Raw genomic sequence first — 17,278 nt, 5'->3', positions numbered from 1 at the left:
CAACCCATGTCAAAATCTTTGAAATCATTTTCATCATCCACTTGGACTTGTAGCCCTTTGCCTACCACCTGTACTTCATCCTGTGACACCATGAGAGGGAATTTGAGTGATCATGTTACCACTGTGTGCCAGATTATCAGTTTCCTCTCCCTTCCCTTCATAGGATGGTTATCAGGGCATTCATCAAACATGCATCCCGTTTTTGAGCATCTGTTTCTCCTGGGGTCATTCTTAGTACCAGTTACCACATCAGTCACATGACACACTCAAAAGTAATTGAAGGGAATCTAACAGAGGGACTATTGACTAAGCTGTTGTGGGGAGGGTAAAAGAACCAGCAGGGCAGGGAGAAGCACCCTTTCTACTAACAGTTTTGGGACATTATTACTCTCAGGCCTTCAACTGTAGCTGTGAGAGAGGGGCTACCTGGTAGGAACTATGGTCTTAGGTAGAGAATACACTGCCTGTTAGAAAGGGAGCAGGGGGAATAAATACCTTAGCATCTTACTCCTTCTACCCTACCATCTCCTGTTAGTTCCTTGCATTGGCTGAATCCAACTAGAAGCCAGAGGGCAAGGGAGAGAGGCCGGCTGCCTCAGTGTGAGACTGGTAGAGGTCAGCCTCTGGGCTGTGGTGGCAGGGTAGGGAAGAGTGGTGTTGGATCTGGAAGGGCAGATAGAGACCATCTAGCACAATTGCCAAACTGGGATCTCTGGCCCAGATTTGGGTGCTGGGCTTTGGCACTTAACTGCCTGCTGTAGGTGCACGCTTAGATGTCCCCTGGGCACCTTGTATGAAGCGACTTATCCTGCCCCCCAGCTCTTTTCCCCCTCCTCTATTCCTGATGCTGCTTAATGTCATATCGTACTGTCCCTTCTGAAGGGAAGGCGTGAGGCCTGATCTCCTGTAGTTCTGCCCCTGGTAGCCATGCACAGTGAGATACAAACAGACCTTCGAGCTTGTACATAATACAGGACCCGTCACCCCCGGATCCCACATTCTCAAGGGAAAGGTGTAGAAAGTGTGACACCACAACCTTCAGCGTCTCGTCATTTCTGCTGCAGATGCGGAAGGATGGGCTGAGGTGGGTCCTGGGGCTCCTGGGCAAGGCTGATTTGCCTTAGAAGAGCTCTGGATTCCACCTGCTCTGAGTCTTTAGCAGTAGAGCGCTGTGACTGGAGGGCAAGGCTTTAGTCAGGTGGCTGCCCTGATCTAATGGAGGGCTGAAGAAGCTGTTTTTATGGGGTTTTAGGGTGCTTTTTTTTTTTTGAGGAAGATTAGCCCTGAGCTAACATCCACTGCCAGTCCTCGTCCTTTTGCTGAGGAAGATTGACCCTGAGCTAACATCTGTGCCCATTTTTCTCTACTTTTTTTTTAATATGTGGGACGCCTACCACAGCATGGCTTGATAAGTGGTGAGTAGGTCCATGCCCAGGATCCAAACCTGCGAACCCTGGGCCGCCAAAGCAGAACGCGTGAACTTAACTGCAATACCACCAGGCTGGCCCCTAGGGTGTTCTATCTTGTAGACAGCTGCTGCACCATGAGCTTAGGAGGGGGCCAGTTACATTTTCTTGTTTTCTAACAGCTAATTCAGCCACATATAAACCCTTCCTGACTGCATTTCCAGCAGCAAATCCAGGAAAGTAGGTTTTGAATCATCTCAAAGGAAGCACCCTTATAATCGGTTAAAACTCATTATACCTGAATATTCATTGCCTGCTGATAGATATTTGAAATCATTACTTGAATATAATTTATTTACGGTTATTAGATCTGTCAGAGTGACTTCCTAAAATTAATCATTGAGGGAAACTGGCAAACTGACCCTTTAAAAGGTACTCTTTGGTGTCAGTGGAGAGTATAGGCTGCTGTGTGTAGCGAAGGTGACATAAGTGTGACGTCTCCAGCCCTTTGTCCGTGGGTGGAATGATAACATTAACATAACTGCATTTGTTCTGTATGAAGGTCTGCTGTAACATCTCTGAGCAGGGGTCTGGTGTGTAAGAATTGTCCACAGCTGTTAAACTGCAGCATAGCACAGTGGTTAGGAGTCGGGACCCTGGAATCAGACACCCTGGGTTCAAATCTTGGACGGGCACGTTAGTTAATCTGTCTGTATTTCAGTTGCTTCATTTGTAAAACAGGGGAACATAGTTACCCCCTATATGGGATGCTAATCTGAAGCAGGATGTCTGAAAAACACACTTTGAAAAACCCTGCTCTAAGTCCATCAAACTAGAGCCCTTTTAGGTGAGAATTAGCCCATAGTCCGCATAGCCGTGGTGTATAAGCTCCCGAATTTCTTAGTACATAGTAAGGAAGGTAGATGGGATGCAAATGTTCGATTGTGGTTCGTTCAGCTATTGACAGGGACGTGGCAGAGACTGAATCTCTAACCTGGGCTGTGACCTAGGATCCAAAGAAATTCCTGTCAGAATAAACATAAAATTGGTCCTATGAACGAGGAATGACAAATCAGAGTATTTTTAAAATTGTTTTGCTAATCAGTTTTTTTTTTCTTTATGTTGGTGAAGGTTGCATGATGGAATTTGGACATTACCTCCAGAAGTTTTACATTTTGGATTAGCTAGTTGTGTTTGTCCTCTGCTGACGACTTCTTCGGACTCATTTTTTGATGTCCTTTTGAGGCAATAAACCCAAAGAGCTTATACCATGGACTACAAGGAAAGCTGCCCAAGTGTAAGCATTCCGAGCTCTGATGAACACAGAGAGAAAAAGAAGAGGTTTACTGTAAGTACGTAATGTAAAGCGTATGGGAAAAAGTTTTAAGGGAATATTTTCATTTCTGCTTTTATTCTTCCTTAACCTAGAATATCCTCCCCTGTCTCCACATATCCACATTTCCTTAACCTTTCAAGTGACATATCCTCAGCCGTCTTCCCCATGTACTGCAGTGGTACACAGTCTCCTTTTCAGAGCAGGTTTTCACCTGTTCACTTATCCCCTTGGAGAAACTTATGAAATTATATGATAGAACCTCTCACCAAGAAATGTGCATGCACATGGATCTACAACACACACACATAATTTTGTGTGCGCTGTTGGGCTTAATGGACTTTGGAACTCCTTGATTCCATACTAAGAACTACTGTCTTGAAGTTTCCGGCTTTCTTATGACATTTATCATTTTCTACCTCAGTTTAAAAAATATTTGGTCCCGTATTATCTCTTTTTTTTTACCTTAAAAGCAAAGCCCATTTCTAATTTTACTTTTTATTACCATAGTATCTACAATAGGCTTTTATAGAGAATAAGCACAATGAATATTTGCTGAATCATTGTATCAGTGACTATTATTGGAGAAGGGTCACTGTTCTGATTAGTGTAGTGAAATATATGATATTGTACTTAGTTCCAATAGTCCTGTTAGTATATACAGAGAACTCCTGCCCTCCTCCCCTCTGAAAAAAATGTCATTTGTCTTGTCTATAACTGATCTGATCTTCCTTGTAAGCCCCCACCCACTGAGTAGAATGGAGAAATTCATTTAACCCAGTTTTATTTAACACTTAGTTTGAGCTAAAATTTAAGCAGTTCTTTTAAGTAAAGATGCCCAGAATGTCTTCATTCTGCTCTCTTTCTCTTACTTGAACACACTCTCATTCTTCAACTTGACATCATGGTTTATGGGGGGGGGTCCCCTTTCACAGTGTTTGTTGAGTCAATGGCTGACTTCATGGTAGCCTGGTGAAGCCTCTTGCATCCTTGTCGTTTCTCTAGATCTTTGCCATTCTAGGATGTAGAGTGACTGGTCTGGCTAACAGCCAGCTATGGTTGACCTGATCCAGACCTGGGCATTTTCTTGGCATCCGTTGCTGGCATCTGCAGTTAATGAACCAACTTGTGATCTATTCTTTGTTGGCTTGGCTAGGGTGGTGGCGACTCACTGCTGACCCAGCTTCCCCTTGGCTCTTGATGGCTGGAGAGCCCACTGAAGTTCTGACACTTCCTGCACCTGCTCTTGGCTCAAGTGGTCTACCCTGGCCTCTGACCAGGGAGTCCCCTGGCCCCTGCCAGTTGAGCCTCATGACAGGTGACTTTTAACTCAGAGTCCCTGTCACATGGGAGTTGAGGAAAGCTGAGGAGTTAGACTAATCCCTTTGACCACTCCCCTCTGCCTTCTTAACTAAGTGGGGCTGGGGCCCCCGAATGGTGATTTTCTCCCAAAGTCCCAGACAAGGAGCTGGAAGGAGTCCTCTGTCTTCCGTTGTCCTTCCTTAAGAAACACACTTCCCACACTCTGCACTGAAGCCCAGAGCAGAGAGATTGCAGTGTGTGTCTGGCCACTTGTCTCCCCTCAGTCTCTGTGTTGCAGCAATATCATAAGCACTGTGCATTTATTCCACATTTGTATAAGGAAGTTTTGGAAATGTCACCTTGATAGTAAACAAGAGGTCAGTGTACCATGGATAAAATAGTGGAATGTATGAAAGTTTTCCTTCCTTCCCTCTCCCTGTTTTTACCTTTGGGCCATCCTCTCTTTCAAGGGCGTGACCTCCTTCCAAGTTTGATGGAAGTTTGTACGTAGCAAATATAGGCAGTGGGTTACCTCGGGTGTCCTTTTATTTTTCATGGTGGAGGCATCTCCATGTCCTCTGAAAGGGTCAGAGAGGCCTGTAGCATCACTCTTACCTAGCTCTTCCCAGCACTGTACCCCGAGTTCTCAAAGGCCCTGTCCACATCCCCTTGTTCATTTCCTTCCTTCAGTTTCTCAAATGTTACCTTTTTAGAGAGGCTTTGTCTGACCACCCTATAGAAAATAGCAGCTTCACCCCCTACCCTGCGCCTTTCACTCTCTGTCCCGCTTACCCTATTTAATTTTTTAATAGCAGTTATCACCTGACGTATTTTGTGTGTGTTTATGTGTGCCTTACCTGACTAGAGTACAAGGTCCTTAGAGGCAGCAACTCCCCTCACTGTTGTTTCACCAGCACCGAGAATGGAGATAGATGTTCAGGAAGTATTTGTTGAGTGGAAAGTAGTATTGTGTTCCCATGTTAGTTGTGGTCACTACAGTGAAGTCCTCAGTCCTCAAGAAACTTGGTTCTGGTTAGCACACATAGACCCCACCCCACCCAGCACAGACTGTCCAGCCTCAGCAGGCCCAGATGCCTGTGTTATAGTTAGGAACAAAAGTAGTCATTGTGTTACTGAGTATTCGATAATATTTTTGTACTCTGGTTCTCACATGTCTTTTATATAGCTCTATACCATGAAGCTTCTAATAGAGAAATGCATTGCATTCTAGGATGTCTTAACTTAAACCAAGTCTAAATTATACTTTCATTTACCCACTCAACAAATTGTCATTGAGTTTCTCTGCTAGGCCAGGCACTGTTCTGGGCACTGGGGGTAAAACCCTTGCTCTCAAGAAACTTTCATTCTGGTGGGGCAAGACAGACAATAAGGAACTATTTTTTTAAAAACTAAATAAGATATTTGTAACGAGTATTATACTGCTTTCTGTGAAATACTGCCTTTTTTTGCAAATGAAAGTATTTTTTAAAATTTGAAGAGTTTTTGGTTTTGCCTGTTGGTGTTTTATTAGAATTTACTTTAAAAGCCCTTGTTCGTAAGTCGTACTGCTAATTAATAACTTCATGAGGCCTCATCTTAGTTCCTGAAAATATATTTGCAGCAGACCTGCTGCAGCCTGAAACCTAGGCTTGGGTTCTAGACTAGGCTGTGCTTGGGGGACCATGGGAAGCCACCCTACCTTTATAAGCCCCATTCTCCTCACCAGGAAGTCAGCACAGATAATTCAAGAAGCTCACAATCATGTAAACCTGAGCTTCTAATCCTTTTGTAGCAGTCCTGCTTTCAGGCCTGCCGATCCTAAGCGCTGTATGAGATGAATCTGCAGTCCACTCTTAGAAGCAGGGCCCACCTTCACTGGCACCTTGACCAGCTTCTTTCCCCTCTACTTCTGCACTCTCTGCATGTGAGTTGTATCATCTTACAAACAATTCTAGCATCTCCCGTCCAATAGCCTCCTCTAAGACAACTTGATGCTTTCTTGGTTTAAACCGGAGGAGCCAGGTTACTGCCCTGTAGCTATTGTAGGGGACCCAGGCCCTCTTTTCTTTCAGTCTGAGTAATGCATCTCTTGCCCAAGTGACTGATACCAGCGGCTTTGCTTCATCTTCCCAGTAAGACCTTACCCCCTCTCTCACAGAGGGATCTGGCTTTACATTCTGGTCCCCCCTCACTGGGAGCCTGTTAATATGACTGTGTCTTAAACAATACTACAGAGTCCTTACGATATAATCACTGACAGTATCAGAGAGGTGCTTTCTTCTGCTATTTTCTAACTGTGAACTTGTGAGTGTAGCTTAGCTATCCTTCATGGGAAAGGATAGTTTGTATACATTTGTGTGCCCAACTTCTAAAATAAACGTGGATTATTCTCACCTGTCTAACAGACTGTGGGCAGCTGTATTGTAAACCCCAAAGCTACTGAGATCTCTTTCCCCTGATCTTCACCATAAAATAATGGGAGTGATAATCAAGCCAGACATTGGTGAGCCTTTCCTCATAGACCTGGATTCTTACTGTTCTCTTCAGAAATGATATAAGGTCTTTGGGGTCCCAGACTGTTTTCTCTACATTGGTGTGTTGAATTATACTGAGAGTACCTATGGGATGAATTATGAGAGTTAATTCTATATGATAACTGTTGATGATTTGGTACTGGTTCTGGTGCATGGAGGGTTAGAAGATTGAGATTTTAGCCTCAGTTTTATGTTTTGTATTAAGTCTGTGAACTTGGGAAGGTTACTTAACTTTTTTGGGCTGTCATTTCCTCATATGTATAGTGGGGGTTGTAATACTTGTTCTGCTTACTGCATAGGATTGTTCACCGTGGTTATATGAAATTGTGTGTATATGGAAATACTAAACACATGTAATATGGTAGTCGAAAATCTGCTGATAAATTCTTAGTTTGAGAAATACTTTGTAAAAGATGACCCAGAAGGAGGAGAACTGATAATTGAGTGTTTACTATGTACCAAGCATCACTTTTGAAAATACTTTATAAATTCAGGGTAATGGTAATTGCTGGGGAAAAAGAGAGGAGAATAGCATCAATTGAATCTATCATGTTTTATTCTTGGGGAAAAAATCTGAAACAAGAATGGCAAAATGCTAGAATTCAGAAGATCTAAATAATGAGTACATGGGTATGGTGTTCGCTCTGTCAAGCTCTGTAAATTACAGAAATATTTCATAACATTTTAAAAATAAAGTATCACCTTTTGACAAGATAAAATAAGTGTTTCTGTTGGTATAGTTGTGTATCTTGGAGAATCATACATAAAAATTAATGTGTAATACCATTTTCATGAGTATGGAAACAGGTTATTCACATATTTAAATAGCTAATGGGGTTTTTTGTGATCAAATTTTATTATGTTATGTTTTATTTCCACAGGTTTATAAAGTTCTGGTCTCAGTGGGCAGGAGTGAGTGGTTTGTCTTCAGGAGATATGCAGAGTTTGATAAGCTTTACAATACTGTAAGTAATAGTCTACAAGATTGTTATTTAAGACAAAACAGGGGCCGGCCCTGTGGCCAAGTGGTTATGTTTGCGTGCTCCGCTTCGGCGGCCCAGGGTTTTGCGGGTTTGGATCCTGGGTGCGGATGAAGCAGCGTCTCACATGCCACAACTAGAAGGACCCACAACTAAAATATACAACTATGTACTTGGGTGATTTGGGGACAAAAAGCAGAAAAAAAGAAAAAAAAAAAAAGATTGGCAACACTTGTTAGCTCAGGTGCCAATCTTTAAAAAAAAAAAAAGACAAAACAGCTGAGAAAACTCCAAAATAAGAGAGATTTATGTAGATGATTAAATTAAATTTATATATATATCAGACAAGCAGAAAAGAGTAAGAGAGTCTTCAGAAGCATCCTAACTTTGGAATTTTTGGCAAAAAGGGGAGAGAGGGAGCCAGCCCTGATGGCCTAGCGGTTAAAGTTCAGCACACTCTGCTTCGGTGGCCTGGGTTTGGTTCCTAGGCCTGCAACCGCACCATTCATCTTTCACTAGCCATTCTGTGGCAGTGACTCACAGAGAAGAGCCAGAAGAACCTACAACTGTGTACAGGGGTTTTGAGGGGGGAAGGAAGAAAAAAGGAGGAAGATTGGCAACAGATGTCAGCTTAGGGCAAATCTTCTCCTGCAAAAAAAAAAAAAAAAAGGTAGATAGGGACTGTCACGAAGTTCCAAATAAACTATTGAAGATATGAAAACTAGATGTGCAGTTTAAAATACATTTTGTTGTCACAGAATATTAGAAATAAATTCTTTTGGGGCCAGCCCCGTGGCTGAGTGGTTAAGTTCACACGCTCTGCTGTGGCGGCCCAGGGTTTCACCGGTTTGGATCCTGGGCGCGGACATGGCACCACTCATCAAGCCATGCTGAGGTGGCATCCCACATGCCACAACTAGAAGGACCCACAACTGAAAATATACAACTATGTACCGGGGGGCTTTGGGGAGAAAAAAGGAAAAAATAAAATCTTTAAAGAAGAGAAAGAAGGAAAGAAAGAAAGAAATTCTTTCTATCTACCTCTCTGATAATTGTTAATCATCATGTTATGTCTGGTTAAATTGCCCAGCTATTAGCTTTAGGTCTGAAAGTCTGTCATAAGGCTGTCTTCCTTCCATAGTTTCAGTCTTAGTTAGAAATAAGTCTTAGGTTCTAGATTTTAAGTAGCTAACACAGGTGAAGTGAATATTGACTTTCACAAGTTCTAATATTACCTGAGGGGGTGAGGTCTAAGAGATCATTAGTCTATAACTTTTAGTTATTATTCTTAATCCAGTGTCTGCAGTTACAAATACTTTCTCAAGTAGAAAGCATGAGCGCCATGATCATTACGACACATCAGGCCAGATCTTACACAGGGACCCAGGTTTGTGGAGGGTGTTGCCTTTAAGGTCATGCATATTTAGGAGGCCAAAGAACACCTCCTGAGTCGATTGTTGGAGACCCTAGATTATTAAGATAGCTCAGGATTCCAAGCTTTGCTTCAGTCAAGAAAAAAAGGAATTGTGCCTCAACTCCCAAGTTCCAATTTCTTCTGCTCTATCTGAGAATAAATAGGAATCTCAGTGTGTCATTATTTAATGAATGGTAGATGACTGGACATCCTCCGGAAAAAATGTTTTATATTTACAAAGGTCATTTAAAAAAATTTCTTAACTGTGTTCCTTGATTTTAAAAATAGGGTTAGATAGGTATACAAGTCTGTGGGTTATCACTTGTAAGATATTTTAAATAATGGAGGAAGTTAAGCATATCTCACTTAAGAGATAAACTACTTCCTAAATGGGCCAGAGTGAACGAAGCCACGTCTATCTGCACAGCTTCCTGTGTTTTGTTAGGTCATGAAAGTTCGGCTTCTGATTTATCTCTGTTTGGTGTTTCGCTATATTTGTATTTGTTCCAAAGAATATTAAAATGCTTTGCTGAAAAAAAAAATGCTTTGCTGATTGAAATTGAACTTTTAAAATAATACTGCAGTTTTTTGAATGGCATTTATTTTTTTCTATCTAAAATTAATACGTAATACAATAAAATTTTCTAGAAAATCTGGAAAATAGAGGAAAGTAAAACTAGGTTAAACTTAAAAATGATCTATAATGTTGCTACTCAGAGATAACTGTAATACTTGACTGTATTTTCTTCTGTCCTTTAGTTTTTCTTGAATGCACATACAAGTGAACTTACTATAGATAGTTTTAAATATTGCTTAATCAAAGGATATCGAGACACTCTTTTTTTGACTGTAAGTGAAGTCACACTTTTGAAACAAAGTAATACCCAGTGTGAATTTGTACATGAGAATATCTTCTGTAATTTTTTAGTTTTTTTTTTTAAAGTGGTTTATATTGGAGGCTGGGTATGAACTGTTAGCTCTATTTGAAATTCTTGGATACCATTATATACCCGATCTTTTGTTTTTTGGCTATCTTTATTTTATTTATTTATTTATTTTGAGGAAGATTAGTCCTGAGCTAACTGCTGCCAATCTTCCTCTTTTTGCTGAGGAAGACTGGCCCTGAGCTAACATCCATGCCCACCTTCCTCTACTCTGTATGTGGGACGCCTACCACAGCATGGGTGCCAAGCGATGCCATGTCCACACGCAGGATCCAAACCAGAGAACCCCGGGCAGCCTAAGCAGAATGTGCGCACTTAAGCACTGCGCCACCTGGCCAGCCCCATGATCATCTTTTTTTTGAGAATTGTACAAATCTGACTAAACCTGTCAGGATACCTGGGTATACTCAGGTAAAAATCACAGGATGGTAAAATAACACGTGGACGCCTGCACACAGATGGTTTATGTGAACTTCTTAGATAAGATCAGATTTTGTTCAGTGGGTTATTAGTAACTGAAAATTTGTGATTTCTTTTTGTATTTTGCTTAAAAGGTTATGTGGGCCAGATTTACCTTCTGAGCATGTTTTCTTTTGTAGAACTGATAATAAGAAGGAGTGTAGGGGATGCCATCTAGAAACTCAGTCTGGAGATGTGCATGCGTGAAAAGCTTAGCATCCTCGTGATGGTTCATGATTAAAATAGCTGGAGATTAATTAGGTGGAGTGTTAATATTTGAGTATAAGTAGAAAGGTAGAAGGAAAGCTTGTTTGGGGCACTGCCCTCACCGTGATCAGTTTCGCCCTCTCTTCCCATCAAACACTCTATCTTAAGCTTTTTGCAGCAAATTTTTTCTTAATATGTAGTTAAGTTTTTGTCATCCATCTCCCTCATCTTTCCTGAATTTCTATTCCTTTTTTTCTTTTTCTTATTTCCCCATTTTCTGTGTCTACTTCTCTCTTTGTATATAACTTCCAGTTCTCCCTCCTGTGGCAAGGGGCATAGAAGAAAACAGGAAAATGGTATCATTTTGAAACTACAGAAGTGAGGTTAAACCTGGACTGGATTTTCTAAGTTTGAAAACACACATTCTTTCCGTATGCTCCTTTTAGCATAAAAGAAAAAACAAAAAGTAAAATTTCCAACTTGTAAGCATTTTAATTGTCAGTTTAAATGTGTTTTTGATGACTGTAGTTTGCATTTTAAGACTTTTTATTATAGAAATTGTTGAATACATACAGAAGTAGAAGGAATGGTACAAATACAGAAAATAATACAGTGTACCATCCAGCTTCAACAATTACCAATACATGGGCATTCTTGTTTCATTTCTGTTCCTAGCTAGCTCCCTGTAATTTTTTTTTTTTTTTAAGTATGCTTTTTGGTGAGGAAGATTGGTCCTGAGCTAACATTTGTTGCCAGTCTTCCTGTTTCATTTTGTTCTCCCCGAAGCCCCGGTACATAGTTGTATATCCTAGTTGTAAGTCCTTCTAGTTCTTCTACATGGGAGGCCGCCACACCATGGCTTGATGAGCGTGTGTGTAGGTCTGTGCCTAGGATCCAAACCGGTGAACCCTGGGGCACCGAAGCGGAACATGTGAATTTAACCACCAAGCAACTAGGTCAGCCCCCAGCTCACTGATTTGGAAGCACATTTCAGACATCATATCATTTTGCCTGTAAATATTTTAGTATATATCTCTAAAAAGATAAAGATTCTTTAAAAATGCATACACATACACTCACACACAATACCATCATCACATCTAAAAGTAATTAACAATAATGTCTTAATTTGAAATATTCAGTCGGTGTTTATATGACTGCTTGCTAAGTCTATGAAGTGTCTTTTTAATCACTAAGTTTCCCCCTCTGCCTCTCTTTTCTTTCCTTTACAATTTTTTGTTGAAAAAACAGGGTAATTTGTCTACAGACTTTTCAGTCTGGATTTTGCTGACAGCATGCCCATGATGTAGAGTGATTAATACATTCTTCTGTTCTTTGTATTTCTTTCTTCTTTTTTTTTTGTTTGAGGAAGATTAGCCCTGAGCCAATACCTACTGCCAATCCTCTTCTTTTTGCTGAGGAAGACTGGCCCTGAGCTAACAACCATGCCCATCTTCCTCTACTTTATATGTGGGACGCCTCCCACAGCATGGCTTGACAAGTATTGCCATGTCTGCACCTGGGATCCAAACTGGTGAACCCTGGGCTGCCAAAGCAGAACGTGCGCACTTAACTCCTGCGCCACTGGGCCGGCCCTTGTTCTTTGTATTTCTTGTCACTTGATAGTTAGATAGATAGTTTGTGTATGTGTGTGGGTTTTGGCATCAAGTTTATAGTAAAAATACAGTAATCCCCCTTTATCCATGGGGGATACATTCCAAGACCCTCAATGGATGCCAGAAACCCTGGATAGTACCAAACCCTATGTATACTGTGTTTTTTCCTATACATACATACCTGTGATAAAGTTTAGTTTATAAGTTAGTCACAGAACGAGATTAACAGTGGTAACTTCTCTTTGGCATATCCAAATTGCCAGCATTACTACTCTTGTGCTTTGGAAATGTTATTAAGTAAAATAAGGGTTACTTAAACACAAGCACTGCTCTACCACCAGTCAGTCTGATAAATGAGATGGGCAGGTAGTGTCTACAGCATGGATATACTTGACAAAGGGATGATTCACGTCCTGGTTGGGAAGGAGCGGGACAGCAAAAGATTTCATCACACTGCTCAGAACAAAGCGCAACTTAAAACCTATAAGTTGTTCATTTCTGGAATTTTCCATTTAATATTTTTGGACTGGGGTTGACCTCGGGTAACTGAAACCATGGAAAGTGAAACCGCGCATATAGGGGGCATTGCTGTAGGCATTAATCTGTTTTTATGACTTTACTGCCCTAAATTTAATTTCTTCAGGGCCAAGTGATTCTTTCTCTGGGGATAAGCAAATCTGATAAATAAATGCATCAGAATGCTAGAGCAGAGGGTATTAAAGCAAAATTCATCAACTTTCTTAGAAAACAATTGTCAGTCTACTCATAGAGAGAGAACACAAAGATCACATCTTCTCCTGAGGTAATAAATGATGAGTAACAAGTATTCAAAACCTGTACTCCAGATTCTAGTCTAAGTCTATTAGATATAAATATTTCCTTTAAACCTCGTAACAAATTTGTAAGATAAGTGCTAAAATTATCCCCATTTTATAGACAAGAAAACTGAAGCATGGAGATGTTCAATAACTTATGTACGGTCACAAAGATCCTAAGTGTTTTATTGGGACAAAAGGATGATTAGTCAGACTAATGGTATTTTATCGGTCTAATTTAATATACATTTGATCACGATATATTTAGAATTGTGTCTTATGATGGATTTTCTTGAAAATCAGATTATATTTTGTTTTGGTACCTGCATAACTAGAAGACTTATAAAATTAAGTTCGTATAATGTTATTTTTAAAATTCTAGTTAAAGAAACAGTTTCCTGCTATGGCCCTGAAGATTCCTGCCAAGAGAATATTTGGTGATAATTTTGACCCCGGTAAGTGCTAACGTGTAGACCAGCTGTAAGTGATTATTGAAGTTTGAAGGCGTAGTTACGCTTTCATTGCGCTGTATAGTAGCACAGGACTTGACAAAGCTCCTTGACTCATGCTGTTTGGAAACAATGCCTCAGGAAGGTTCTTACTGTGTACCAGGCATTGTTTTAAACATTTTACAAGTTTTAATTCATTCACTCCTCACAAAAACCCTTTGAGGTGGGTGTCATTATTATCATCACTATTTTATAGATGAGGAAGCTGAGGCACAGTTAGGTTAATTAATTTGCCCAGTGTCATATACAGCTAATAAACGTCAGGTTTGGAAGTTAAATTCAAGCAGTCTGGCTTCAGATAAATTTATCAATCATTAAGGATAATTTGAGATACTTTTCTAACCATGAAGGACATTCTTTGTTACATCCAGAAACATTTATTAAACATTTACTCTGTACTCAGCACTCTGCAGACCTCTGAATGGGATACCAAGAAAATGCCCTGTTGTTCACCCTTGGGGAGCCTCTTGTTCACCCTCAGGGGTCTGGAGCCTGTTTGTCTGAAGCCTCAAGCCTGGAACTTTTCACTAGAATCCAAGAAATCTATCTAGGTCACAAATGGCTACTTACAGAGAGACAGAAGTCCCCTTATCCACCAGAAATCCTATCAGAAAAGTCATCTATCTGTGCCACGGGTGAATCTTGACAAGCTAGAGCACTCTCCCTCCTCGCTGTATTACTTCCCTAACTAATTTGCTTGTAACCTTGTAACCCATTAAACCAACGATTCCTTACTTGTCTGCTTTCTTGGTCACTACTCAAGGTGTAAGCTCTCAAATCCCTTATCTTGACTGTGCTTCCTCTCTGCAACCTAACCTTATACCATTCCTTTCCCTCCCAAACCTTTTCACTGTGCCCTGTGGAATTCTGCCTACGATTAACAAACTCCTATTTATCATCCTATCTTTTTCATATTTCTTTCATATTCTTGCCTTAATTAAAACTTAGTTTCCCCCCTGAGGCTGCTAGATTATTTCCTGGAGCCCTCTCAACTAGAGACTTTATTCATTTACGCTTTGTGAACCTCGAGATTGGAGAGGGTTCTCACTTCCTCTATTATATGTAGAATTTTTTCTCTTGGGAGAATTTAGCACACTTCATTGTAATTGTTGTCTCTTTTATCTGACGGTAAATTTTATGAAGATGAGTACTTTGTCTTTTTTATTGATTTATGGTGCCTGGTAAATACTAGATTCTCAATATATATTACTTGAATACGTGAATCTATTAATAAAGAAAAGACTGAGTTGGCACAACAGAGCCAGATTATACATTGCATAGAATTGGTTCTATAGGCCAGTGATTTTTGTACTCTTGTTTTGTTTTTAGCCACAGAACACTTTCTTCTGAGTGAAATATTATGCAGAAATATTGTGTGTAGAAAACATAAAAACAGAGCTGCTTCGTTGGAACAGCAGTGAAGTATGTCTGTGGAGCACAGTTTGAAAAATATCTTTATGGGAAACCTGTGGGCCTTGGAGTCATTTGAGTGAAGTGAAGACATGCTGTGAAACCAACAGTGTATAATGTATAGTTGGCATAGCAGAGAGAAGAGATAAGATAGAGACTGGGAGACTGGTTAAAGAATATTCCAGTGGTCCTTGCATTAGATAATGAGAGCTAAATGGGGCTAAAGATTGAGCCATATGCAGGAATGCTTTTAATGAAAAATCTGTAAGAAATCTTGGTGATTGCTTAGGTAAAGGAGACATATAGAGAAGAGAATCAGAAATAATTGGAAGTGCCAGGCCCGGTGAATGAAAGAATTAGTTAATGTGAAGTGGCAGAAAGACATTTAAGAGGAATCAGACTGCGTGTTAGTGACAATATGAGACTTGAACTCAGGTTGGAGTTCATAGAGCCCTTAGTTGAACCCCAAAGACATCATTTCATCAAGGGAAGAAGGCCAAGAGATGAAGACCTGCACCATTGCTGCTTCATTGTTAAAGGCAGAGTATCAGACCCAGTGCCCTGTGGTATTTATGTTTTGGTGGATTAATAATTTGATACTAAAATTGATTTTTATTGGAGAACAATTTGAAATCAATCCTGAGTGTATTGTATGTGACTTGGCAACAGTGAAATAGACTGCGTGTCACAGAGCTCTTAGAAAGCTCTTCACTGGGGGGATAGATTCGAATCTAAGTCATCCTCAAAAAACCAAAGATTGATAAGATGCTCATTTGATTAGGCTTTGGGGAAACAGGCATTCTCATATTTTGCTGGTGGGAATACAAAGTGGTACAATCCATACGGAAGGGAATTTGGTAATATTCAGCAAAATTATATATGCATTTCACTTTGACCAAGAAATCACATTTCTAAGGGTCTTTCCCAAAGATAAACTGCATATGAAATGATGTACATACAAAACTGTCGTGACACTATTTTTAATAGAAAAAACTGGAAGCAACTGGAATATCCTTCCAACATTGGAATATGATGCAGCTGTAAAAAGGAACAAAAAAGCTCTTTGTTCCTTACTTTGGGGTGATCTCCAGAATACACTGTTCCGTGGAAAAAACAAAGTGCAGATGTCTATAGTGTATATTTTTTTTGTGTAGGAAAGAGTGTGGGGATTCAAAAGGAAATAATGAAACAGTAAATCAAAAACTAAAAACTAGTGACTTTGAGGAGGAGGGAGAGGCCGGTGGGAGGTAACAGGGGTAGAAGTTAGATGTCCCTACATGAATCTTGTTTATAGCTTTGACTTTAGAACCATGTACATATTTTAAACAATTTAAAAAAAATGATAAAATGCAATAATAAAACAATCTCTAGAACAATTGAAAATAAACTGAAGGAAAAAACCTAACTGTATTTTGTTTGGTGGTGTAAACACATGGAGAATAATTATTTTAAATGACTTTAAAACACAGAATTTCAGCTGTATATTCCTCATGGGATATATGTTAAGGACCAAAAATGTGCACAGAAATTTTACACTGCATTCAACAGTCTTATTGTTAAAAATATAGAGTTAGTATTTTGTAATTATGCTAATATCTTGGGAACTAAGATTTTAAGCAGAGGAAGAAATAGAAATATAAAACCAAAGAGTTTTAGTAAAAATCCTATGATTTTTAACTTGATTTGGAAATATAGTATGAAATCATATTTATTTTTCTCTTTCCAAAACAATACATATTCCCTAGCACTCTCCCCTGGAAAAGCCTAAAAACAGTAATGAAGTAAGTAGCAGTGAACACCATCCATGCTAGCATCCATGCTGTAATCTCTAAATGCCCTTTCCCCCTTAAAGGAATCAGAGTTCCATGAAAAAATGATGATTCCAGATCCAAGCAAGAAATGTGCAAGATGGTCCTAGGATGTCTTGACTGAAAGCAAGGGAGCTGTACAAGATTACTGAGGTTTTATCAAAAGGACACAGGAGCCCAGTTGATGGGACTTTCACTGGCCATGGATGGGCCAGTTAGAGCTTGATGAAAGAAATTGCCCTTTTTACTTCACTCATGTTTGACAGTCGTTGTGCAGAGTGTTTCTGTACATCTTTCTGAGTTCCTATGCTGCATCTTAAGTCCACGTCTTCGCTTTCTTTTTCTCATTTCTTTATTCTTGTTGCCAACCTTTGTAAGATAAGTTTTACATAGACAGATTTTTAGGATTGTTTCTGCCTATACTTTTTGAAGTTAAAATTTCATTTTGAATTTAAAGATCTTTCTATAGAATACACACAGAGATAGCTATACTTTTTATATTCTAAATAGTTTAATATCAAACCTTTTGCTGATAGGATCC

General features: G+C 39.8%; 1 protein-coding gene across 12 annotated transcripts in view; it reads left to right on the top strand.

Annotated features, from left to right (window-relative positions):
* The window catches only part of SGK3 (serum/glucocorticoid regulated kinase family member 3), a 119,486-nt gene that overhangs the window by 61,441 nt on the left and 40,767 nt on the right, over positions 1 to 17,278 (top strand). For all 12 annotated transcript variants that reach the window (XM_070222191.1, XM_023648507.2, XM_070222189.1 and 9 more), the window contains 3 exons: positions 2,538 to 2,754; positions 7,457 to 7,540; positions 13,393 to 13,465. In XM_070222191.1, the coding sequence (XP_070078292.1) occupies positions 2,677 to 2,754; positions 7,457 to 7,540; positions 13,393 to 13,465 (235 nt within the window). In that variant the 5' untranslated portion in view covers positions 2,538 to 2,676. The remainder of the gene's footprint in view (positions 1 to 2,537; positions 2,755 to 7,456; positions 7,541 to 13,392; positions 13,466 to 17,278) is intronic.

Source organism: Equus caballus, chromosome 9 (genome assembly GCF_041296265.1).
Source record: "Equus caballus isolate H_3958 breed thoroughbred chromosome 9, TB-T2T, whole genome shotgun sequence".
Classification (NCBI taxonomy): Eukaryota; Metazoa; Chordata; class Mammalia; order Perissodactyla; family Equidae; genus Equus; species Equus caballus.
The sequence above is the reverse complement of the archived record's forward strand: the minus strand, read 5'-3'. Positions and strand labels throughout refer to the sequence as shown.